The sequence below is a fragment of the Pristiophorus japonicus genome, chromosome 16 (genome assembly GCF_044704955.1).
Source record: "Pristiophorus japonicus isolate sPriJap1 chromosome 16, sPriJap1.hap1, whole genome shotgun sequence".
In the NCBI taxonomy this organism is placed as follows: Eukaryota; Metazoa; Chordata; class Chondrichthyes; family Pristiophoridae; genus Pristiophorus; species Pristiophorus japonicus.
The window spans coordinates 3,275,234-3,302,007 of record NC_091992.1 but is presented as its reverse complement, the minus strand read 5'-3'; the positions used below and the strand labels follow the sequence as shown (position 1 = coordinate 3,302,007).

The following is a 26,774-nucleotide window of genomic DNA, read 5'->3' as shown; positions in this document are numbered from 1 at the left end:
AGGGGCGTTACATTTGCAGTTTTCCAATCCGCTAGGACTGCCCCAGAATCCAGGGAATTTTGGTAAATTACATCCATGTCTAGAGCAGGGGAGTTCTCCCCGGTGTCCTGACCAATATTTATCCCTCAACCAGCATCACCAAACAGATTATCTGGTCATTATCACATTGCTGTTTGTTGGAGCTTGCTGTGCGCAAATTGGCTGCCACGTTTCCCACATTACAACAGTGACTACACTCCAAAAGTACTTCATTGGCTGTAAAGTGCTTTGAGACGTCCGGTGGACGTCAAAGGCGTTGCAGAAATGCAAGTCTTTCTCTCTTTCTTTTCACTTATTCTGCACGTGCAGGGAGCCTGTTGAGGTTACTAGGAGAGAATGGCCTCAGTCCTGGCCCAATGCCTACAGAGCTGACACTGTCACAGCAGTGACTCTGTGCAGCCCATGCTGAAGTCTCTGGATCGGACTTCACTGAGCAGGGAAAGGGATGCAGTCACCTCCACACGGTCAGCTCCCTGTATGAGTACAATATTCACTTTCTTCAGAAGAAATAGTTTTAGCTGTGTGTTTACAGCACAGTGGGTGTTTCCTCTGAGCAGATTAAAGGACTCCTCGAGTGTCGATTCAGGTCACGGGAAGGTGTTTGAAACCAATGCAGAGATTTTTTGGAAGCCGTTGGTGTCTGTGACTGGACGGCGCTTGGAGATTGCTAGAAGACTAAATAAAACATTAAGCGGTGAATGACTTCCTGTAGGGTGGTAGTGATCTTTCTCCATAAAACCTCTGGCAGTTGATGAACTGAATCCATTAGAATGTCATCCATGAGCCCAAGGTCCAGTGGGATGGGCTGGAGGCAAAGAGCCCAGATAGCAACAGGATATGAATAAAGTGGTCCTGAGTCAAGAGGCAGATTTTTTAAAAGCAGTAGTAAGGCTGAATATTGATAGCCTGGGGTACCCAATCCCAGGGACAGCCATGTCGAGACTCCAGAGTATACTCCAGCATGTCAGCTGTGGCTCAGTGGGCAGCACCCTCGCCTCTGAGTCAGAAGGTCGTGGGTTTAAGTCCCACTCCAGGGACTTGAGCACAAAAAACCTAGGCTGACACTCCAGTGCAATGCTGAGGGAACGCTGCATTGTTGGAGGTGCCGTCTTTCAGATGAGACATTAAACTGAGGCCCCGTCTGCTCTCTCAAGTGGACGTAAAAAAAATCCCATGGCACTATTTCGAAAAAGAGCAGGGGAGTATTCCCTGGTTCCTGGCCAATATTTATCCCTCAATCAACATAACAAAAACAGATTATCGGGTCATTACCACATTGCTGTGTGTGGGAGCTTGCTGTGCGCAAATTGGCTGCCATGTTTCCTACATTACAACAGTGACTACACTCCAAAAGCACTTCATTGGCTGTAAAGTGCTTTGGGATATCCGGTAGTCATGAAAGGCGCTATATAAATGCAAATCTTTCTTTAGCCAGCCCACCGTATAGTTCTGGTATACAGTGTAATGTATAGTATCTGTTGAACATTAATAAAGAAATGGGACATTTATCAGTTTCAATCTGGTCTTCCTGTCCTGGAGTAACTCATTTCTGGGCCTAGAAAATCCGTCTGGCTGCATTTAATGTGAGAAATGGACGCAGGGAACATGGTCAAGATGGAGAGCCAAGGAACGCAAAAAATTGGATCTCGGGTCTCAGCTAAACATTCAGGGCATGTCGCCAGCCCTGGTCAGGCCTCCACAGGCAGCTCGCCCGACAGAACCAATCTAATTCAGGCCATCTTCCTCACTGGTCGAGGCCCTTGGGTCAGTCCTGGGGGAGAGGGGTACAACAGCTCGCGGAATCGTAGAAAAGTTCCCGTACCTTTCCAGTGGTGGCCGCTGGCTATATTCCGAAAGCTTGAGTGGAGCAGGCCCGGAATTTCAGTCAGAGATAAAGTGTCTCAGACTACAATGAGTCGCTTTTGGCAGAAAACTTCCAGTTAGAGTTAGCGCAAGCCCAGCATAGAAACAGCACACTGAAAAATCTAAAGTAGGTTAACTGCAATGGTTCAGTATTTTCCCTCAGCCTTTTCCCCGCCTCGGCTGAGGTAGTTTCACTGATGCCAGCTGCATTTTGGTATCTCATCCAAGTGTCTTTTTTCATGTGTATGTATCCGTAACATTGCCCGTCTCTGTCCTTCTCTCAGTTCATCTGCTGCTGAAATCCTCATCCAAAGCATTGTTACCGCTAGACTCGACTATTCCAACACTCTCCTGGCCGGCCTCCCATCTTCCACGTTCCATAAACCTGAACGCGTCCAAAACTCTTCAGCCTGTATCTTAATTCGCACCAAGTCCCGTTCACCCACCCTGTGTTCGCTGACCCACATTGGCTCCCGGTCCGGCAACAATTCAAATTTAAAATTTTCATCCTTGTTTTCAAACCCCTCCGTGGCCTCACCGTTCCCTATCTCTGTAACCTCCTCCAGCCCCACAATCCCCCGCGATCTCTGCGCTCCTCCAATTCTGGCCTCGACCATCCCTGATTGTAATCGCTCCACCATCGGTGGCCGTACCTTCAGCTGCCTGGGCCCCAAGCTCTGGAACTCCCTCCCTAAACCTCTCCGCCTCTCTCTCCTCCTTTAAGACGCTCCTTAAAACCTCTTTCCTGTTCTAATGTCTCGATATGTGGCTCAGTGTCAAATTTTGTTTTGGCTGGGGTTTGTTTTCTTTGGAACAGAGGAGGCTGAGGGGAGACCTTATTGAGGTGTATAAAATTATGAGGGGCCTGAATAGAGTGCATGGGAAGATCCTATTTCCCTTAGCAAAGGGGTCAACAACCAAGGGGCATAGACATAGATTTAAAGTAATTGGTAGGAGGTTTAAAGGGGATTTGAGGGGACATTATTTTCACCCAGAGGGTGGTGGGGGTCTGGAACTCACTGCCTGAAAGGGTGGTAGAGGCAGAAACCCTCACCACTTTAAAAAGTACCTGGATGTGCACCTGAAGTGCCGTAACCCACAGGGCTATGGACCCAGAGCTGGGAAATGGGATGAGGCTGGGTAGCTCTTGGTCGGCCGGCGCGGACACGATGGGCCGAATGGCCTCCTTCTGTGCTGTAAGTTTCTATGATTCTGTGATGTACCAGTTGGGCGATGGCCTCCTTCTGTGCTGTACAATCACATTCTATGTAATGTAACTATGACATACAGCGTTACATATAATAGATATCGGGGAGAATGCAGAAACCTGGGCATTACAAGATTACAAAACAGGTAGAGATAAGGAAGAGCATGCTACTTAGCTGAGGTTCTCTATCTCACACTGCCAGCCACAATTGTGTTTTTGCACCGTCAGAATCCGGAGTTTGTGGCTGAGCCGTGCAAACACCCACAGCTCGCAGTAATTGTGGCCGTGATGGAGAAGGAGGCAGTGCCGATGAAAGGTGAAGCAGAGTACGGTGGCAGTGCCCCTGAGCTGCACGCTGCCCCCTGGCGGTGGTCTGCGGCAGGACACGGCAAGTCACTGCTCGCTCTCACTGTGCCAACTTCCAAGTGATGTCATTCTTCTTTTTGTCAAGCGAACTCTCTGTTGTAAAAGCCCCCGTTCCACGGTTTCTCCGAATATGTCGAGGTAACTGGAACTTGTGCAAACACAACAAATTCTGTTGTTTGAGCCAAAACAACGTTTGAAAGTTTGGACAGAATAGCGCTGCTTTTATGAAGAACTCAGGGTGACAGGGTTGAAGGCATTTTTTTGGCCTTAATGGGAATGAGACAAGTGCTGAGCTCCTGTCAGTGAGTTTTCCTGGTGTCAGTGAGTTTTTTTCCAGGTTCTGAAAGCTTATTTCAGATTACTCATTGTCTGCTGATGCCACCCTTGATGTTTATTCAGAAAGTCAATCACTGCAAGTGGACTTCACGTTACAGATACTTTGAAGGCAAGGGATAAATCTCGCTATTAATCATGATTTGCTCAGTTCCCACAGCAGCGTCTAACGCTTCAGCTACATTGCCGCACCACCGCGGAGTGTCACAGTCAGGCTGAGTCTTGCCTTCATTTCTGTGACCAGGACCACTGAGGTTACACCTGTGGCAGATCTCTGGCTTCAATCTCCCGCTCGGCTCATGGTCAACTCTAATCCGCAGCCGCACAAACCCGTGGCGGGGCCGGTACTCGCTGCTCAGACGGAGAATGAAAAACTCTCCAGCGTGCGCCTGTGGTCACCCGGGACAGGCCATGGAACACAGAACGACCCAATGCCCCATTCACAAATACTGCAAATCACTGCTACTCCTCACCCCATTATCTGGCTTCACCACCTGAATGTACAATGATAGTTGTTATTCTAGTCAGCCATACAGCCCTCAAAGCCTCCCTGATAAAGTGCAACATCCCCACCGACACCTGGGAGTCCCTGGCCAAAGACCGCCCTAAGCCGAGGAAGTGCATCCGGGAGGGCGCTGAGCACCTCGAGTCTCGTCACCGAGAGCATGCAGAAAGCAAGCGCAGGCAGCGGAAGGAGCGTGCGGCAAACCAGACTCCCCACCCACCCTTTCCCTCAACCACTGTCTGTCCCACCTGTGACAGAGACTGTGGCTCCCATATTGGACTGTTAAGTCACCTAAGGACTCATTTTAAGAGTGGAAACAATTCTTCCTCGATTCCAAGGGACTGCCTATGATGATGATACTGAGGTTTGTAGTATTACAGTATGCAGACAACGCTTGCATTTGCGCACACTCGGAGATCAAACTCCAAACCATCGTTGACACTTTCACCGAAGCGTACAAGAGTATAGGCCTTACACTAAACATCCATAAGACCAAGGTTCTCGACCAACTTGCACAGCACTGCATCCTGATTATCAAGATCCACGACAACGCCTTGGACAACGTGGACCATTTTCCATACCTCGGGAGCCTACTGTCAACAAGGGCAGATGCAGATGATGAAGTCCAACACCGCCCTCAGTGCGCCAGTGCAGCCTTCGGTCGCCTGACGAAGAGAGTGTTTGAAGACCAGGACCTCAAACCTGGCACCAAGCTCATGGTCTACATGGCAGTGGTGATACCCGCCCTCCTATATGGCTCAGAGACATGGACCATGTACAGTAGACACCTCAAAGCACTGGAGAAATACCACCAACGCTGCCTCCGCAAAATCCTGCAGATCCATTGACAGGATAGATGCACCAATGTTAGTGTTCTCGTTCAGGCCAACATCCCCAGCATCGAAGCACTGAGCACACTCAATCAGCTCCGATGGACGGGCCACATCGTCTGCATGCCCGATACTAGAAACAAGCGCTCTACTCAGAGCTCCGACACGGCAAGCGAGCCCCAGGTGGGCAGAGGAAATGCCTCAAGGACACCCTCAAAGCCTCCTTGAAAAAGTGCTACAGCCCCACTGATACCTGGGAATCCCTGGCCTGAGACTGCTCAAAGTGGATGAGAAGCATCCGGGGAGGCACCGAGCACCTCGAGTCTCTTTGCCGGGAGCACATGGAAGCCAAGCGCAGACAGCGGAAGGAGCGCACGGCAACCCAAGCCCCCCACCTACCCGTCCCTCCAACCACCGTCTACCCCATCTGTGACAGAGACTGTGGGTCCCGCATTGGGGTCATCAGTCACCTGAGAACTGGTGTTAGTGTGGAAACAAGTCACCCTCGACCCCGAGGGACTGTCTAAGAAGATACTGAGGTTATATACTGCGTCACTTGTAAATGGGAATATCTCCCCCCTCCTGTAAGTCGAGGAAAGCTTAGCGAACAATAGTTGTTGATACTGTAGCATAGTTTAACACATCCCAATGCAAAGTTAAAGCACATGGGATTGGGGGTAGTGTGCTGATGTGGATTGAGAACTGGTTGTCAGACAGGAAGCAAAGAGTAGGAGTAAACGGGTACTTTTCAGAATGGCAGGCAGTGACTAGTGGAGTGCCGCAAGGTTCTGTGCTGGGGCCCCAGCTGTTTACATTGTACATTAATGATTTAGACGAGGGGATTAAATGCAGTATCTCCAAATTTGCAGATGATACTAAGTTGGGTGGCAGTGTGAGCTGCGAGGAGGATGCTATTAGGCTGCAGAGTGACTTGGATAGGTTAGGTGAGTGGGCAAATGCATGGCAGATGAAGTATAATGTGGATAAATGTGAGGTTATCCACTTTGGTGGTAAAAACAGAGAGACAGACTATTATCTGAATGGTGACAGATTAGGAAAAGGGAAGGTGCAACGAGACCTGGGTGTCATGGTACATCAGTCATTGAAGGTTGGCATGCAGGTACAGCAGGCGGTTAAGAAAGCAAATGGCATGTTGGCCTTCATAGCGAGGGGATTTGAATACAGGGGCAGGGAGGTGTTGCTACAGTTGTACAGGGCCTTGGTGAGGCCACACCTGGAGTATTGTGTACAGTTTTGGTCTCCTAACTTGAGGAAGGACATTCTTGCTATTGAGGGAGTGCAGCGAAGGTTCACCAGACTGATTCCCGGGATGGCGGGACTGACCTATCAAGAAAGATTGGATCAACTGGGCTTGTATTCACTGGAGTTCAGAAGAATGAGAGGGGATCTCATAGAAACGTTTAAAATTCTGACGGGTTTAGACAGGTTAGATGCAGAAAGAATGTTCCCAATGTTGGGGAAGTCCAGAACCAGGGGTCACAGTCTGAGGATAAGGGGTAAGCCATTTAGGACCGAGATGAGGAGAAACTTCTTCACCCAGAGAGTGGTGAACCTGTGGAATTCTCTACCACAGAAAGTAGTTGAGGCCAATTCACTAAATATATTCAAAAGGGAGTTAGATGAAGTCCTTACTACTCGGGGGATCAAGGGTTATGGCGAGAAAGCAGGAAGGGGGTACTGAAGTTTCATGTTCAGCCATGAACTCATTGAATGGCGGTGCAGGCTAGAAGGGCTGAATGGCCTACTCCTGCACCTATTTTCTATGTTTCTATGTTTCTATGTTTCCTTTATCCAGTATTTTGATGTTAACGCCGCTGTTAAAACAGATGATGAATCTCACACAGCCGTGTTAACCAAACTCAATGCGTAGCCTCAATTTCTGAAGTTCACTTTCTTCACACTGCCGTGAGCCCTCCAGTGACTGGGGCTTAAACCCCGTTACAAGTAATGAGAGAATGTCTACTTTCCCCGTCACTAACAACTCACTCATTAAATTGCATTCTCTGTTTCAAACCCACATACTCCTGCAATTTTATGTATGGAGAAAAACAGATATTGTCATGTTTCCTGCTCTTTAAATAGTGGCCATGGGATCTTTTACATCCAATCTAAGAGGGCAGACGGGGCCTCGGTTTAACGTCTCGCCCGATAGGCAGCACCTCCAACAGTGCAGCACTTCCTTGGTCCGGCACCAGGAGTGTCAGCGCGGATCTTGTGCTTGAGTCTCCTGGGCCACGATTTTGCCGACCAAGTGCAGCCGGGGTTGGTGGCGGGTTGCGACCCCGCTCTGTGAAAATAACACGTCATCAGCCAGATTCCTTAAAGGGACCATGTCCACGCTGATTTTGACAGTTGTGCTGTCCGTGTTCTGCAGCATTGAGGTGCTGCAAACACTGGCAATCTGCACAGAGGGACACAGCTGCACCCAGGCTCTTCCATGACTCCCTCCAGATGCTTATAGAGGAAGTCACAGCACACAGAGAGGTTCTCTTCCCTTCCAGTGGGTAGAGAGACCTCCCAAGGAGACCAACGCAGCCTGGTTGCACATTGCACAGGAGAGCACAAGCAGGGATGTGGGCAGGAGGACCAGGCTACAGTGCGGCAAACCTTTCAATGATCTCAGTGGATCAGAAACGTTACTGCAAACCACACTCACCTCATCCTGCTGTGTCACTCATCACATCCCCTTCCCTACCCTACTCCTGCACATCCTTACTCACACCAACTTACCTTGCACCTCCATCCATCCCTCTCTCTCTCTCTACATCATCACATTCCCATCTCACTAGCCACCCCTCACACTCACCCTCATCCTTGTCCAATCATACCAATTAACAACATACAAGGGTAGGGACTTGGGTCTTTTAGCCAATGTTCATATAAAGTTTCTGGTAATGTGTTGTCAAACATTGAAATCTTTATTTTCAAAACTTTGCCTTCTTGGATAGATTTGTGTGCACCTTTGGAAATAGCTCAGTGAGTTATAGTGAATGGTGAGACATAATGACACCTCCCGCAATGGCGATGAGTGTGAAAGGAATGACTTGGGCATTCTAGGGATGCTTTATGGTGTTGGTATGCCGTGGTGCCAACTTTGCACATCATGTGGCAGCCAGGGTGTCCAGCATCAAGTGAAGTCAATCTGGCCATGGTAAGGCCATCCCTGGCCTCCTGGGCAGCAATGTGGTTAGGTGCTGATGCTCTGTGTCTTGTGTAGCATCAGGTGATTGCGGAGAAGGTTGGTGTTGTTGTTGGTGCTGCTGATCTGCCTGGTGATGCTGGTGTTGGGGCTGATCGTGGTGGAATTCTGAGGACCAAAGTGAGATTTTTTTCAAGGGCACCGATGCTGATGGAATAGATGGCAGCTGAAATTGAGATGATAGAAGCGATCTGTCAATGGTGAGAGAGGTTGCTCGAAGGAGGTGACAGTGGATAGAGTTTACTCCAAACACTTCCAAAAACTGCATAGAAGTCCTGAAGGCTCCAGCTTCTAAGATTGGAACGTTAACAGCTGCAAAATGGTAGCTTTTATACCACATTTGCAGCTGTCAATTATTCAGAGGGATGGAGAGTCATTGAAAACCCAATCTACTTACCTGACGTGATCCCTGAGCGCCGTGAACCTCGTCAAAATGCTGGAAAAATGGTAAGTACATGGTAAAATGCTGTTTAAGTACGTTTTAACAAGCTGTTAATGATGTTAATTGCCTCCCCCGCCGCTTGATGTCGGGGCTGCAGACCAGCTTCTGATCCCACCCTCTCACTGCCGGCAAAATTCCAGCCCTGGAGTGGGACTTGCACCCACAACCTTCCAACTCATAGGTGAGAGTGCTACCCACTGAGCTACGGCTGACACAGTGAATTCATGCACTAGTTAAGATACTCACTGTGAACTGCAGGTTTTACAGAATCCTAACAATGCTCACCCCTGTGCCAGCACTAGATCTTGAGTCCAACACTGGTTACATTTCCTGTTCGAATCATGTGAGCTGCTGTGAACAGTGCCGCACAGGAATTGAATGCCTGACTTCCCGAGTCCAGGAGATGGGGATGAGCAATTGATTGGGGACATCTCAGCCTGCAGAGCCCCTGCTGAGCGAGCCGACAGGGACGTCCACGTGAACAACCCAGGCAGACGAGGGATTGGAAAAGCTGGTGTGCCAGAATAGAAATGTAAAGTGAAGAACTCACGGTGTGTAGAAGTTGTAATTCCTGCTGGATGTCGCCCTGTGGCTGGTTAAGGAGAGAGTCGCTATCCAATAATCCTGGCATGTAGTTCATGTCTGTTTGACCATGGGGTGCAGCACACAGTACTGGCAGCTGTTCAATTTGCAGAGTCTGATTCGCCAGAAAACCTGTTGTTAAATAAGGAAGGAGGTCACTTTTATTTATCATACAAAACATTTTTTTGTCAGATTTTTTTCCCCTTCTGTTCCTTTTTCAGATGTATTGATATCTTGCTGGAGTACACTTCCACAGGGACCAGAACTCTGCCACTTTTTAAAATTCATTCCTGGGATGTGGGCATGGCTGGCAAGGCTGGCATTTATTGCCCATCCCTAATTGCCCCTTGAGAAGGTGGTGGTGAGCCCCCTTCTTGAACCGCTGCAGTCCGTGTGGTGAAGGTGCTCCCACAGTGCTGTTAGGGAGGGAGTTCCAGGATTGTGACCCAGCGACAATGCAGGAACGGCCGATATATTTCCCAGTCAGGATGATGTGTGACTGGGAGGGGAACGTGGAGGAGGTGGTGTTCCCGTGTCCAAATGGCCACTATTCAAGTGTGAACTATTTGATTACAATGGGCAACACAGTGGAACGAGATTCTGTCCTCACCCAACATCCACCATGCGTTTCTAACCAGGCTCACTGGATAGTGATCAGGAATGGGCACCTTGGCTAATTGTTCAAAACTCAGCACCTTCAATATAAGATAGACACTAATAAATCCAATAGGGAATTCAGAAGAAATTTCTTTACCCAGAGAGGGGTGAGAATGTGGAACTCGCTGCCACAGGGAGGGGTTGAGGTGAATAGTATCGATATATTTAAGGGGAGGCTGGATAAACACATGGGGGAGAAAGGAATAGAAGGATATGGTGATGGGGGGAGATAGAGAGGATGGGAGGGGGCTGGTGTGGAGCATAAACCCCGGCACGGAGCGGGGGGGCCGGACACTCGGCACGGAGCGGGGGGGCCGGACACTCGGCACGGAGCGGGGGGGGCCGGACACTCGGCACGGAGCGGGGGGGCCGGACACTCGGCACGGAGCGGGGGGGCCGGACACTCGGCACGGAGCGGGGGGGGCCGGACACTCGGCACGGAGCGGGGGGGGGGGGCCGGACACTCGGCACGGAGCAGGGGGGGGCGAATGGCCTGTTTCTGTGCTGGATACTCGGTGTAAGTTCCCTTCGCTGTGCTGATATCAGCTAACTGAGCAGACTGGGTATTGAGCAGAGGACATTTCTGGCTCAGCCATTCACTGAACGACCAGGACAGCCTTGTGTGTGAGTGCTGATTGAGGACAGAGTCAGAGTTAGATTATGTGCTACCCTCAAACAGCCTGCCACCACTAGGCTTACACAAAGATTAGCCATTTGGGTGAGCCACTGGAGAACTTCTATCACCTGTAGAACTTGCGGAGAGGAGGGGTGGGTGGGGGGAAGGACATGCTGTAGAAAGTATTAGCCAGATGACAGTAATATCTGTTCCATCGTTACTGCATGACTTGCAATGCCTAATAGCCATTTGGTGATTTGCCAAGTGAGGACAATGCTGTGGTTTATGCACTCCTGTCCGCCGATATTCGATATTGTGCAAACTGACAAATGCTTCATAAAACGTTTACAGCCGGTCTAACCAAACACCAAGTTCAATCTAGGCTCCCTGTGATGGAGCTCCTTGTCAGCTGCAAGGTATTGCGTTTCGGAGCTTTTGACTGGAGACCAACTTGTAATTCAAGCCCTAGGCCTTAATTAATTTTACTAGGATGTGCAATTTGCTGTCAGTTACTTTGACACTCCATCGAAAGGATGAACACAGTAGCGGCAACTTCTCAACCATTTCCACAATCACACATAGAAGAATGGAAGCCAGACACAGTGTAGTCTCTCCAATGGAATTATACAACATCATCAGTTGCAAGATCCAAACAGTTAAACAGTTGAACCCCAGATTAGATGATTGCCTCCAAATCACTGGATCATAGAATTGTACAGCACAGGAGGCCATTCAGCCCATTGAGTCGGCGTCAGCTCTTTCGCAAAGCAATCCAGTTAGTCCCACTCCCCTGCTCTTTTCCCGTGTCCCTACAATTTGCTCCCTCAAGTATTTTTTTTGATTGAGAGGTGATTTGATCGAGGTGTTCAAAATCATGAGGGGTCCGGACAGATAGAGAGAGAGAAACTGTTCTCATTGGTGGAAGGGTCGGGAACCAGAGGACACAGATTTAAGGCGATTGGCAAAAGAACCAAAGGTGACACGAGGGAAAACGTTTTTACGCAGCGAGTGGTTAGGATCTGGAATGCGCGGCCTGAGAGGGTGGTGGAGGCAGACTCAATCGCGGCTTTCAAAAGGAAATTGGATAAGTGCCTGAAGGAAAACATTTGCAGGGATCTGGGGAAAGGGCGGGGGAGTGGGGCTGGCTGAGGTGCTCTTGCAGAGAGCCGGCACAGGCTCGACGGGTCGAATGGCCTCCCTCTGTGCTGTAACCGTTCTATGATTATATTTATCCAATTCCCTTTTGAAGGCTACTAACAAATCTGTATCCACTACCTTGTACCCACATAACTGTAATCCCTCCTTCCTTGAACCGTTCTAGTAAATTTCTTCTGCACCCTCTCCAAGGCCTTCACACCCTTTCTAAAGTGTGGTGCCCAGAATTGGACACAATACTGCAGCTGGGGCCCAACCCGTGTTTTATATCGGTTTAGCATAACTTATGGCTTTTGTACTCTATTTACAAAGCACAGGATCAACGTATCAATTTTGTTTGACAATATAGACACGGGCTCAATTTTAATCTGTTTTGGCTGTTTGTTTAGGTGAACAGCAAGTACTGCAGGGGCAGTGATGGCCTGTGCACTGTAGGTCGTAGTGCTAGAACCTCCACTTTTGTGGTTATCGCCCAAAAATGGGCGTTGTTCCAGGCGTGGGCGGTAAAAAGGGGTCTTCAGATCGCCGGCTTCTCACCCATTCTCAAAGCACCTAGTCTCCATTTTTGAAAATGGGTGTTACCGCGAGCGATATGAAATGGGCAGTAGTATTAAATTTTTTTGACCTTCTGTCATAAAGTGTGGCCGTCCTTAGCAACGGCATGGCAACGCTCGATTCCCGCGATTCAGGAGGTCAAGGGTCATCATGACGTGCGCAGAAGAGGAGACAGAGAGAGGGGGAGCTCAGAGGCACTGAAAGCGTGTGTGGCTGTGGTGTGTGCTTGTGTGGCTGTGGTGGGAGGCACGCGGGAGATTCACCAGCAGCAAAAAGCCCACTAAGCACCAAGAACATCGTTGGCACTGAGTTTTAGTCCAACAAATAATACATGACATGGAAGGGGTGGAGGAGGCCCTGGAGCTGGTAGCCAGGAACACTGGTGACAGAGGGCTCCCAGTGGTCCCGGAGCACGGCACTGCACCCCAAGGTGCTGCACCCCCATTGCCAACCACACACGAGAGCCAGCAGCAACATTTTGCTTCTGGCTCGGAGCACGTTCCCACCTCGGGACCGTCCTCTCCTGTATCCGTCCAAGCAGCGTTTCAGCCGTCCCACCCCCCACCCCCTCGCCCCCCCCCAATGAAGGAACTCCTCGGCCAGGCGGCTTGGAGTCAGGAGGGGAAGGGGAAGGGGTAGAGGTGGGAGGAGAAGCGGGGGTTGGGGTGGGGGGGGGGAAGGGTTTGTTTGTACAAAAATACTGATGACTTCAGACTAATGTTCAGTTTAAATGTTTTTTATTTAACAAAACCTTGTAGCGCATTGCGCAGATAGCTGCACCGTCACACGCTGGTGATTCCTTAACATCAAAGGGTATAATTACACTTAACTTCAATCAACTTAAACTTTAACTGTCACCAAGGTGATGCCCACCATTGATGTATGACCTGCACACCCAGCAGTGTGTCAGCCTTGTAAATACCACCAACGTTCATTCAGACAAAGCGCTCATTGATGAGCTCCTGACGTAAGGCTCTTGCAACTACCATGCCACCATGGGCCCTTTCATGCGGTCTACAGGGGGGCGGGGGCATGGCTTCAGCATCAGCCTGATTGTCTGGGCCGATGTCAGCGTCCACTTCCTCGTCCTTCTCTTCCTCTCTCTGGTGAGGTGGACTGTCAGACTCATCAGGCAATTCTTGTCCCCTCCTGATAGCCAAATTGTGCAGCATGGTGCACACCACCATGAATTGAGCTCCTTGCTCAGGGTGGTATTGGAGCTCGCCTCCTGAGTGGTCCAGGCATCTAAAGTGCTGCTTCAGCACTCTAATGGTTTTCTCCACGATATTGCAAGTTGCTCTGTGGCTCTCGTTGTATCACCTCTCGGCTTCGGTGTGGGTGTCACGCAGGGGGGTCATCAGCCAGGTGGCGAGGCCATATTCTTTGTCACCAAGCATCCAGCATTGACCTTGTGGCTGATTGTTAAACAAGTCAGATACAGTGCTCTCACGCAGGATGTGAGTATCATGGATGCTGCCCGGAAATTGAGAATTCACTGCCAGTATAATTTGCTGGTGGTCGATAACCAGGTGGACATTCAGGGAGTGGAATCCCTTGTGGTTCCTGAAAACTCTGCATCCTGAAAAGGTGCCCACATTGCGCTGTGCGTACAGTCCATTGCTCCCTGCACCTTGGGGATGTTTGCAATTCTGGAGAATCCTAGAGCCCTCTCACTCTGTGCCTCCCTGGTCATAGGGAAGCTAATCAAGTCCTCCTGCTTGCGTGACCTGTCTAATGTAGCGATGTGTGGCATGCTGAGAAAGTCCGCAAATGTCTCCAGCTGTGGCCTGAAAAGAACTCGAGGCATAGAACGACAGTGCCGTGGTGACTTTGACCTCGATGGACAGTGCAGTACTGATGGTGCTGGCAGGCTGCAGATCTGCCCTTATCAGCTGGCATACCTCGGTGATAACCTCTTTGTGGAAGCGCAGTCTCCGAAGGCAGATGGTGTCGGACAAGTCAAGGTAAGAATGCTTCTCCTTGTACTTGCGGGGGGTGTAATGTCTGGTCCTCCTCATCAGTCTGTCATGTCTTACATTGGGCACATAATGCAGTGGAGCATTCCTTCAGTGATGTCGAGTCCCTAACGCTGTGATTAGTTCCAGTTAGTTCCACTTTTTGTGGGCAGTTTTTTGGGCGAGCGATATTGTGGGCGATATGTGAGCGAGGTGGTGAAAGTGACGCTGGGCGATCTCATGGCCACTAGTTTCAGTAAATATGCTCTTTACGACAAAAAAAAGTGGACGGGCGATAATATTGAATCTCGGCGTTAAATCATTGCAGAAAGTAACGCTGGGCGATATAATGGCCGTTGATTTTGCCCATTCTGATGATTCCGCCCAAAACAAGGGGCGGGCGGTAATATTTTTTTCCGGCGTTAAGCACATGGGGAAAATAACGCTCAGCGATAGGTTTCCTAAAAATGCCCGTCAGTTTCCATTTTGTGTCAAAATGGTCACTATATGGGCGTTCGACCTCGCTTCAGCGGTAAAATGGGTGTTAAGTGGGTGTTAAGCAGGCAAAAAAAGTGGAGGTTCTAGCCCATAGTGTTCACAGCAAGCTATAACAATGCAGTTACTGCCGGTATATCCGGTGAGAATACACAGCGGTTTACTGGGAATGCCTGATAGGGAAAAAATTCCCTACCAGCCCACTGAAGCTCACTCCTCTGGTGCATTAATTCTCTGGTGCATTTAATTGCAGCCGGCTAAAAAAGAAAGCTACAATTTAATGCCATCAGCCGCCTCAACAGAAACACAAAATCACATCCATATAAATTCGAAAGGAGCAGAGAGACTGCTGCATCACTTGATCCTGGGACAGATTCAACTGGCAGTAAATGACCAGTTTTATTTCCTATTATATAACCGACATGTGTCAGATCAGTAGCTGAGGGCCATAATCTGGCACTGTGGGCGAAAGGGTTCTGTGCAGATAAAATGACAGTACTGTCAGATTAACCTTTCCTGCAGTGGTACATTACTCTACCCCAAAACTTTTATTTGTTTAAATTCATCGACAGTAAAATGATTTTGTGTAAGATGAATGTGTATGAATGCTTAATGAATTTGTGTGAAATCCACTTGCTATTTTAACACAGAAATTACCTAACTATTTTCAAATAACATAAAATAGCAAAAAAAGATGTCAGGTATTCACATGCTAAGTTTTACACAGTGTAATTTCAATTATAATTAATTGGAAACTATGACTATAACAGACAGTTTGTGTGCTGCACATTCTATGCAACGTTATGCCAGACTAATATAGTATATTGCTGGCTCACCCATGTGACATTATCCACATGACAAATGTCAATCTTGCAATGCATGGCTTTCATGAGTATTGGTATTGTGTGATGAGAAGGAGTGGAGAGAAAGCTTATCGAAGGGCAGAGCAGGAGCACAACCCCATCTTTAGGAAAGTCATTCTCCACTCAAGTGGACAGCGAACCTAGCAGTGTTGACAGAAGTCTGCGAGCAGGGTGGCCAATCCAGTGTGTGCTGCGTAAGGGGCTTGAAGAGTATAGGGCATAATGAGGACAAGGAGGAACTAAAGAAATCTACCAGGTCAGATAGAATCATGGAGCACAGGAGGTCTTTGCCGGTTCTACGAAAGCTCACTTAGCCCCATTTCTCTGCTCTTTCCCCGTAGCCCTGCAATAGTCTGTCCAAATAACTAAAGTCCCTCATCCCTGGTGCCATTCTAGTACACTCCTCTGCACCCTCTCCAAGTCATTGTCATCCCTCCTGGTGTGGTGCCCAGAACTGAAGAGTGTTTTCTTCACAGCAATACTGGAAAACCTAATATGGTGAAACTGATGGTGATCTCCAACCCCTCTTAGTAAGCAAGCAGAGTTTGCAGAATGGGGAGCTCAGAATTATTTTTTTTTACAGTATCTCTTTATAGTTCTCTCTCTTCTTCAAAAGTATCTTCAGAACCTCTCCTCAACTCAGTCTTTGGACTGCCCTGAACCTTTTGCTTGGCATCTTCTCCCTGCTCTAAAGCATTCCAATTCTCCCACTTGAGTGGCACTGTATTAATGATAAGCTGTTGTTGTGGAAACATCAAACAATGTTCATTAGCTCAGTAAAACACGCTAATGGAAACCTGTACAAGTCCCACCAAGCAGGCCCAATTGAAGTGTGGAGCAAAGCTTAGTCTGCACTGCCTTATTAACGTGCCTCACTGCAGATGTATACTCCTAATCCCACAGGTATTTGGTATTTGATTGGGCTCCGAGTGTCGGTCCAAGTTTTGCAGCACTTCTGTGCCAATGGGCTCATGCCCGTCAGAACCTGGACTGAGACTGCTTCAACCCATCTCACACAGGACCCTGACCCCTCGCAGACCAGAGATTGGATCCCATCAGTCAGATTGGGTTCAAGGCTCACTACAAGAGATGAAAGGGTAATGTGCTGACCCACTCAGGCAAGGAGACCATGTACCATGTTTCATTTAGAATCACAGAAACTTGCAGCACAGCAGGAGGCCATTCGGCCCATCGTGCCTGTGCCAGCTCTCTGAAAGAGCTGTTGTGCTCAGTCCCATATCCCGCTTTTTGTCTGTGACCCTGTCAGTTCCTCATCCTCCAGTATCTGCCCAACTCCCTTTAAATTATCGATGGAATCAGCTCCACCGCCTTTCCAGGTCGAGCGTTCCAGATCCTGACAACTGTCTGAGTGAATTTTCTTTTTCCTCATCGCCTTCTAGATCTTTTGCCAATGATTTGAAATCTATGGCCTCTGGTTATTGGTCCACTCACCCGAGGGAATCGTTTTTCTCTCTCTACTCCATAAAAACCTCTCATCATCTAATAGGTCAGCTCTTAACTACCTTTGTTCCAAGGAGAACAGTCCTACCTTTTCCAACCTCACCTCATAACTGAAGTTTGTATTGCTTAAAATGTTGCAGAAGACGACAAACCGAGTGGTGGGGTCAAGTTATCATTTATACTGATGCAACATTGCTCAAATTCTTTCAGCAGCCAGGTATAACACCTGGGGAACAGCAACAACACCACGGGCTGTGTGACAGTTCCCATCTTGGTTACAGTTGGTGTCCTCACAGTTCCGAACCTTTTAAGCTGCAGAGATGTGAAACCAAGTTGATGATGACTGCAACTTATGGACGAGAGCTACTCTTAGTGTAAATCGCAGATCTTTAGTATTGATTGTGAGCTGTCCAGTTATTTTTGAATGAGTGTGAAGAAAATGTGGAATGTATAGTCAACAGTGAGACGTTCCGATTAATCGTCTTTCTAGTTTCCAGAGATGTTTAAGTTCATTCAAGGCGATGACATTTGCTGTTGGTAACAACTGTCTCTACAAAGCTAGATAGACACAGATACAATGGGGGGAATTTTTGGGGGGGTCAGTGGGTGCTATTGGTGGTGGGTCGGGTGGGGAAAAAAATGTTTTTGACAGTGGGTCAGGACCCTACAGTCAAACCACCGCCACGCACCTTTCCCAAATATCGAATCTGTCAGCACTGAGCAACAGGGGGGGCAATTCAGCTCATTATGACCTTGCTAACAGCCATTTAAAAATATTTTGAGCTCACTGTTCGATTTTATAAGGTCAGCCACAGGGTCCACGCAGCTCATGGATTACATCAGGTAAGGAGGTCGGGGGTTGTGTTACCATGAAATCATTTCTTTACTTGACAGCTCCAAATGTGCTATAAAAGCTCCCATTGCACAGATGTTCACTTTCCAAGCTCAGAAGCTGCTGCTTACTGTATTTGAAGACAGAGTGAGCTTTATGCAGGTTGCAAGTGTTTGGAGAATAGTCTCTATCCAATGCACCTCATTGGAACAACCGCTCTCACCATTGACAGATCACTTCTATAATCTTAAGTTCACCTGCCATCTATTATATCAGCATAGGTGCCCTTGAAACTATCTCACCTTGGTCCTCAGAATCCCACCATGATCAGCCCCAACACCAGCATCACCAGGCAGATCAGCAGCACCAACAACAACACCAACCTTCTCCGCAATCACCTAATGCTGCACAGGACACAGAGCATCAGCACCTAACCACATTGCTGCCCAGGAGGCCAGATTGACTTCACTTGACGCTGTACAACTGGCTGCCAAATGATGTGCCAGGTTGGCATCACGGCACACCAACACCATAAAGCATCCTTAGAATGCCCAAGCCATTCTTTTCACACTCATCGCCATTGCGGGGGGGTACCGTTGAATCTCACCATTCACTGCAACTCACTAAGCTACTTCCAAAGGTGCACACAGATCTGCCCAAGAACACAAAAGTGTTGAAAATAAAGATTTTGATGTTTGACAGCACATTAACAGAAACTTCACCTGAACTACCCGTGTGTTGTTAGTTGGTATGATTGGACTCGGGAGGGTGAGTGTGAGGTGTGGCTAATGAGATGGGGATGTGATAATGTAGAGAAAGAGAGAGAGAGGGATGGGTGGAGGTGCAAGGTATGTTGGTGTGAGTAAGGATGTGCAGGAGTAGGGTAGGGAAGGGGATGTGATGAGTGACACAGCAGGATAAGGTTGAGTGGTTTGCAGTAACGTTTCATTATCTACTGGGATCATTGAAAGGTTTGCACCATTGCAGCCTGGTCCTCCTGACCACATCCCTGTTTGTGCCCTCCTGTGCAATGTGCAACCAGGCTGCGTTGGTCTCTTGGGGATGTGTCTTCCGTCCATTGGAAGGGAAGAGAACCTCCCTGCATGCTGTGACTCCCTCCAGAAGCATCTGGAGGGAGTGATGGGAGAGCTGCGTGCAGCCGTGTGTCTCTGTGCAGACTGCCAGTGTTTGCAGCACCTCAATGCTGCAGAACACGGACAGCACAACTAAAATTAATTTGCACATGGTCCTTTAAGGAAACCGGCTGATGACGTGTCATCAAGTGACATCACCAGACTTGCTTCCTTCAATTGGCTGGGAAATGTGCTGAGCGGGCTTAACAAGTCCAATCAACGTAAAATCCTTCTAGACAGCGGGCTGGAGCCAGCAGTGAGGTCGGGACCCATCACTGACCCCAGGCTCACTGGACCCGCTGAGGTCAGTGAAATCGCAGCTGAAGGGCTGAATGGCCTCCTTCTGTCCCATACATTTCTATGATTCTTTGAAACAACAATTTGTGTACCAATATGTACAGACATCTTTGTAGGTACCAGGACAAGGTGAGAAGGTTATCAAAAAAGCATATGGGATACTTGGTTTTATAAACAAAGGCATAGAATGCAAAAGCAAGGAAGTTATGCTGAACCTTTATGAAACACGGGTTCGGCCCCAGCTGGAGTATTGTGGCCAATTCTGGGCACCACACTTTAGGAAGTGGCCTTAGAGGGTACAGAGGAGATTGACCAGAATGGTACTGGGGATGTGGAGAGACTGGAGACATTGGGTTTGTTCCCCTTAGAGCAGAGAAGGTTAAGGGGAGATTTGGTAGAGGTGTTCAAAATTATGAGGGGTTTTGATGGAGTAAGTAAGGAGAGACTGTTCCCAGTAGCAAAGGGTCGGTAACCAGAGGACACAGATTTAAGAATCAGTAGTGACATGAGGAAAAAAAATTGCACAGCGAGTGGTTGTGATCGGGAACGCGGTGCCTGAAATGGCGGTGGGAGCAGATTCAATCGCAACTTTCAAGGGGGAATCGAATAAACACTGGAAGGGAAAAGATTTGCAGGGCAGTGGGGAAAGAGCAGGTGAGTGGGATTGATTCGACAGCTCTTTCAAAAAGCCGGCACAGGCACGTATGGCCTACAACCGTGCTGTATCATTCTATGATTCTACTTCCAAACTAACAACTAATGTCCTATTTAGGCCAGAATAATCAAACTGTAACTTTCAGTAGAAAATAACCTAAAATTTCAGACTTTCCATACCACAGAGTTAATAAATAAATACCTACATTCACTTGTGAAGGTGTCACTGCTCAATCAAACACACTGACTTGACACCAGGCAACAGGGATGTCCACGGGAGCTATGGCTGTGTGTTCACCACTGAAAATCAATTACTTGCCTTGCTGCAGTCCGCCCCAATCAAGATTAAAATGTGGTTAAGGTTCAATAATGTAGATGTAACTAACTTGTTAAACTGGCAGGCAGTGACTAGTGGGGTACCGCAAGGTTCTGTGCTGGGGCCCCAGCTGTTTACATTGTACATTAATGATTTAGACGAGGGGATTAAATGTAGTATCTCCAAATTTACGGATGACACTAAGTTGGGTGGCAGTGTGAGCTGCGAGGAGGATGCTATGAGGCTGCAGAGTGACTTGGATAGGTTAGGTGAGTGGGCAAATGCATGGCAGATGAAGTATAATGTGGATAAATGTGAGGTTATCCACTTTGGTGATAAAAACAGAGAGACAGACTATTATCTGAATGGTGACAGATTAGGAAAAGGGAAGGTGCAACGAGACCTGGGTGTCATGGTACATCAGTCATTGAAGGTTGGCATGCAGGTACAGCAGGCGGTTAAGAAAGCAAATGGCATGTTGGCCTTCATAGCGAGGGGATTTGAGTACAGGGGCAGGGAGGTGTTGCTACAGTTGTACAGGGCCTTGGTGAGGCCACACCTGAGTATTGTGTACAGTTTTGGTCTCCTAACTTGAGGAAGGACATTCTTGCTATTGAGGGAGTGCAGCGAAGATTCACCAGACTGATTCCCGGGATGGTGGGACTGACCTATCAAGAAAGACTGGATCAACTGGGCTTGTATTCACTGGAGTTCAGAAGAATGAGAGGGGACCTCATAGAAACGTTTAAAATTCTGACGGGTTTAGACAGGTTAGATGCAGGAAGAATGTTCCCAATGTTGGGGAGGTCCAGAACCAGGGGTCACAGTCTAAAGATAAGAGGTAAGCCATTTAGGACCGAGATGAGGAGAGACTTCTTCACCCAGAGAGTGGTGAACCTGTGGAATTCTCTACCACAGAAAGTGGTCGGGGCCAATTCACTAAATATATTCAAAAGGGAGTTAGATGAAGTCCTTACTACTAGGGGGATCAAAGGGTATGGCGAGAAAGCAGGAAGGGGGTACTGAAGTTTCCTGTTCAGCCATGAACTCATTGAATGGCGGTGCAGGCTAGAAGGGCTGAATGGCCTACTCCTGCACCTATTTTTCTATGTTTCTATGTTTCTATGTAATCACAGAACTAGGAGACAGAATACAAAACTAAAAGCCATGCGTAAGACCAGAGATTTGAAGAAACCTTTTTTCTAATGTCACTGGTGCTACTGTTAATGGAATGCCCGTTTGTTTTAGCAGGTATCTCTCTCGCCTCTGGGTCAGAAGATTGTGGGTTTGAGTCCCACTCCAGAGACTAGGTTGACACTCCCTAGTACTGAGGAAGCACCACACTATCGGAGGGGCAGTACTGAGGGAGAGTCACACTGTCGGAGGGGCAGTACTGAGGGAGCACCGCACTATCGGGGGGCAGTACTGAGGGAGTGCCACACTGTCGGAGGGACAGTACTGAGGGAGTGTCACACTGTCGGAGGGGCAGTACTGAGGGAGCGCCGCACTGTCGGAGGGGCGGTACTGAGGGAGCGCCGCACTGTCGGAGGGGTGGTACTGAGGGAGCGCCACACTGTCGGAGGGGTGGTACTGAGGGAGCGCCGCACCATCGGAGAGGCAGTACTGAGGGAGCACCGCACTGTCGCAGGGGCAGTACTGAGTGAGCGCCGCACTGTCGGAGGGGCAGTACTGAGTGAGCGCCGCACTGTCGGAGGGGCAGTACTGAGGGAGCGCTGCACCATCGGAGAGGCAGTACTGAGGGAGCACCGCACTGTCGGAGGGGCAGTACTGAGGGAGCGCTGCACTATCGGAGAGGCAGTACTGAGGGAGTGTCACACTGTCGGAGGGGCAGTACTGAGGGAGCGCCGCACTGTCGGAGGGGCAGTACTGAGGGAGCGCTGCACTATCGGAGGGGCAGTACTGAGGGATCGCTGCATTGTGAGAGGGGCATTTCTTAACGAGACGTTAATCTGAGGCCCTATCTCCTGTTCAAGTGGACAGGGAAAAAAAATCCCATGGCTGCCATTCAAAGCAGAGCAGGTAGTTCTCCTGCTGTACTGGCCAACATTCACCCCTCCACCAAACCAAAACAACTGGACATTCATCTAATTTGCTGTTTGTGAGTTCTTGCTGTGCATAAATAAGCTGCCATGATTTCCAACAAAACAATAGTGGATGCAATTCCAGCAATAATTTTCTGGCTGTGAAGAGCTGCTGAATCTGGGAACATTGATATGCAATTATAAATATAAGCTTTGTCTTTCTTCCCGAGATTATTTAACATATTAGTCTCAATATCCTACTAGGTGATGTACCTCTTGTGCAATACTCAATACACCTCAAATAGCTCACGGCACTGCTAATGCTGTAATTACTAGTACTTCACTCCATAGTTAGCTCAAAATGTTCTTTCCTATGTAGCTGCTAGGCATTTGTCAATGTCAAATAAGCACAATATGCAAATTTCACACACCCTGAAATCTGTGCCAGCCGGGGCTCAGTGAGCAGCCCTCTCTCTCAGTACTGTCCCTCTGACAGTGGAGTCAGTAGGTCATGGATTCAAGCCTCACTCCAGAGACCTGAGCACAAACATCCAGGCTGACACTCCAGTGCAGTACCGAGGGAGTGCTGCACTGTCGAAGGGGCAGTACTAAGGAAGAGCTGCACTGTCGGAGGGGCAGTACTGAGGGAGCGCTGCACTGTCAGAGGGGCAGTACTGAGAGAGTGCTGCACTGTCGGAGGGGCAGTACTGAGAGAGTGCCGCACTGACGGAGGGGCAGTAACTGAGAGAGTGCTGCACTGTCTGAGGGGCAGTACTAAGGGACACTGCACTGTCGGAGAGGCAGTACTAAGGGAGTGCTGCACTGTCTGAGGGACAGTACTGAAGGAGCACCGCACTGTCGAAGGGGCAGTACTGAGGGAGTGCTGCACTGTCAGAGGGGCAGTACTGAGGGAGTGCCGCACTGACGGAGGGGCAGTGCTGAGGGAGTGCTGCAGTCTGAAAGGCAGTACTGAGAGCGCTGCACTGTCAGAGGGGCAGTACTGAGGGAGTGCTGCACTGTCAGAGGGGCAGTACTGAGGGAGTGCCGCACTGACGGAGGGGCAGTGCTGAGGGAGTGCTGCACTGTCTGAGGGGCAGTACTGAGGGACACTGCACTGTCAGAGGGGCAGTACTGAGGGAGTGCTGCACTGTCTGAGGGGCAGTACTGAGGGACACTGCACTGTCAGAGAGGCAGTACTGAGGGAGTGCTGCACTGTCTGAGGGACAGTACTGAAGGAGCACTGCACTGTCGAAGGGCAGTACTGAGGGAGCGCTGCACTGTTGGAGGGGCAGTACTGAGGGAGCATGGCACTGTCAGAGGGGCAGTACTGAGGGAGCGCTGCACTGTTGGAGGGGCAGTACTGAGGGAGCATGGCACTGTCAGAGGGGCAGTACTGAGGGAGCGCTGCACTGTTGGAGGGGCAGTACTGAGGGAGTGCTGCACAGTCGGAGGGGCAGTACTGAGGGAGCGCTACATTGTTGGAGGGGCGGTACTGAGGGAGTGCTACACGGTCGGAGGGGCAGTACTGAGGGAGTGCTGCACTGTCGTAGGTGACATCTTTCAGATGAGACAGTAAGCTGAGGTCCCATCTGCCCTCTCTGTTGGACGTAAAAAATCCCATGGCCACTATTTCGAAGAGCAGGGGAGTTCTCCCCAGTGTCCTGGGGCCAATATTTATCCATCAACCAACATCACTAAAACAGATTATCTGGTCATTATCACATTGCTGTTTGTGGGAGCTTGCTGTGCGCAAATTGGCTGCTGCGCTTCCTACATTACAACAGTGACTATACTCCAAAAGTACTTCATTGGCTGTAAAGCGCTTTGGGACGTCCTAAGGTCATGACAGGCGCTGTAGAAATGCTAGACTTTCTTTTTAGTGACATTTAGTGACTGCCAGACATGCAGAAGAGAGTCAGATAAACTGTAGATAACACCAATAGTTAATTAAAAAACAGCACGACAGATATCTGGTTTAATGTAGAAATGGCTGTTGTTGTGTGCTGGAAGATTGCGTGGGACGGTACCATGGGGACTGTGACGTGTGCCGTGCAGCTGGCCCGCACCGATCCATGCCCTTTGCAATGTTTGATTGATAGAGCGCAGTTTCTGTTCGATTCCCTTCAGGGACCAGAGAAAGTGACCGAGCTCCACCTCAGGGGATTTACATAAGTCAGGACACACTGCAAACTGGACAGTCTTTTGGAAGGAAGAGAGTGAACTGACCGCTTTCTGTCTCCATGCAAGTTTTGCTTATTATGTTAGTATGTTAATCAATATACAGTACACCGGTACGGAGTGTTATGCATCATCTATATTATCCATGTTACCCCCAGACATGGATGTGTCGTTGGAGGAAGACTCGCTGACGCACAGTGCTATTCTCTATGATCTGCCCGGGTGAATTTAATGGAGGGGGCGGGTCGTTTTATTCGTTTTTTTCATGTGGTGCTACTAAGGACGAGGGAGCTTCCAAAATCAAATCACATGATTTGATGTGAAATAGATTCTATCCCATGGTTCGAACCAAAGTGATGGTGTGTTATTTGATTGCTAACGAGGGACATCATTTTTAGCCAATATATAGCAAGCCCAACAAGAGAGGGGGGCGGTTCTGGATTTAGTGTTAGAGAATGAAGCTGGGCAGGTGGAAGGAGTAGTAGTGATCATAACTCAGTTAGCTTTAGCAGAATTATGGATAAGGACAAAGAAGAAATAGGAGTAAGGGTTGTAAATTGGGGGAAGGCCAATTTTACTAGGCTGAGAAGTGATTTGGCAAAAGTGGACTGGAAACAGTTAGTTGATGGTAAATCAGTGCCAGAGCAGTGGGGGGCATTCAAGAGGGAGGTACATGGAGTTCAGGGTAAACATGTTCCCACAAAGAAAAAGGGTAGAACTACCAAATTTAGAGTCCACTGGATGACATACAGGGTAAGATAAGGCAAAAAAGGGAAGCCTGTATCGAATATCGTGAGCTCAATACTGCAGAAAGTCTAGAAGAGTTATAGAAAGTGCGGGGAGGAATTTAGGAAAGCAAAAAGAGGGCGTGAAAAAATACTGGCAAGTAGACTCAAAGAAAACCCAAAGCTGTTTTACAATTACATAAAGAGCAAGTGGATAACTAAGGAAGAGTAGGGACTATTAGGGACCAACATGGTGATCTGTGTGTGCAGGCGGAGGATGTGGGTAAGGTACTAAATGAATACTTTGCGGCTGTTTTCACCAAACAGGGGACGATGCTGATGTTGAAGTTCAGGAGGAAGATAGTGAAATATTGGACGGGGTAAATATAATGAGAGGAAGTATTAAGGGATTCAGCATCCTTGAAAGTAGATAAATCACCAGGATTGGATGAAATATATCCAAGGCTACTAAAAGAAGCAAGGGTGGAAATTGCGGAGGCTCTGACCACCATTTTTCAACCCTCCCTGACTACAGGACTGGTGCCAGAGGATTGGGGAACTGTTAACGATGTACCATTGGTTAAAAAGGGAGGAAGGGATAACCCGAGCAATTACAGGCCGGTTAGTTTAACCTCGGTGGTGGGAAATTACTGGAATCAATTCTGAGGGACAGTATAAACCTTCATTTAGACAGATTAATCAAGGACAGTCAGCACGGATTTGATGAGGGAAGGTCATGTCTGACTAACTTGATTGAATTCTTTGAGGAGGTAACAAGGAGGGTCGATGAGGGCAGTGCCTTGGATATAGTTTACATGGATTTTAGCAAGGCTATTGACAAGGTCCCACATGGAAGGTTGATCAAAAAAGTAAAAGCCCATGGGATCCAAGGGAGAGTGGCAAATTGGATCCAAAATTGGCTCAGTGGGAGGAAGCTGAGAGGAGTTTTTGTGACTGGAAGATTGTTTCCAGTGGGGTTCCACAGGGCTCAGTACTCAGTCCCTTACTTTTTGTAGTATATATCAGTGATTTAGACTTAAATGTAGAGGGCATGATAAAGAAATTTGCAGATGATACAAAAATTGGCCGTGTGGTTGACAATGAGGAGGAAAGCTTTAGGCTGCAGGAAGATATCGATGGACTGCTCAGTTGGGCAAAAAAGTGGAAAATGGAATTCAATCCGGAAAAGTGTGAGGTAATGTATTTGGGGAGGTGCAACAAGGCAAGGGAATACACAATAATTGGGAGGGTACTGAGAGGTGTGGAGGAACAGAGGGACCTTGGAGTGTACACAGATCTTTTAAAGGTAGCAGGACAGATCGATAAAGTAGTAAAAAAGCCATATGGAATGCTTTCCTTCATAAGCCGAGGCATAGAATATAAGAGCAGGGAGGTTATGCTTGAACTGTATAAAACACTAGTTAGGCCACAGCTAGAGTACTGTGTGCAGTTC

At 48.5% G+C, this 26,774-nt stretch overlaps 1 protein-coding gene across 1 annotated transcript in view; it reads right to left on the bottom strand.

Moving 5' to 3' along the window:
• The window catches only part of LOC139226900 (forkhead box protein N1-like), a 73,373-nt gene that overhangs the window by 39,971 nt on the left and 6,628 nt on the right, over positions 1–26,774 (bottom strand). The window contains exon 3 of the mRNA XM_070857994.1: positions 9,356–9,519. Within this exon, the coding sequence (XP_070714095.1) occupies positions 9,356–9,519 (164 nt within the window). The remainder of the gene's footprint in view (positions 1–9,355; positions 9,520–26,774) is intronic.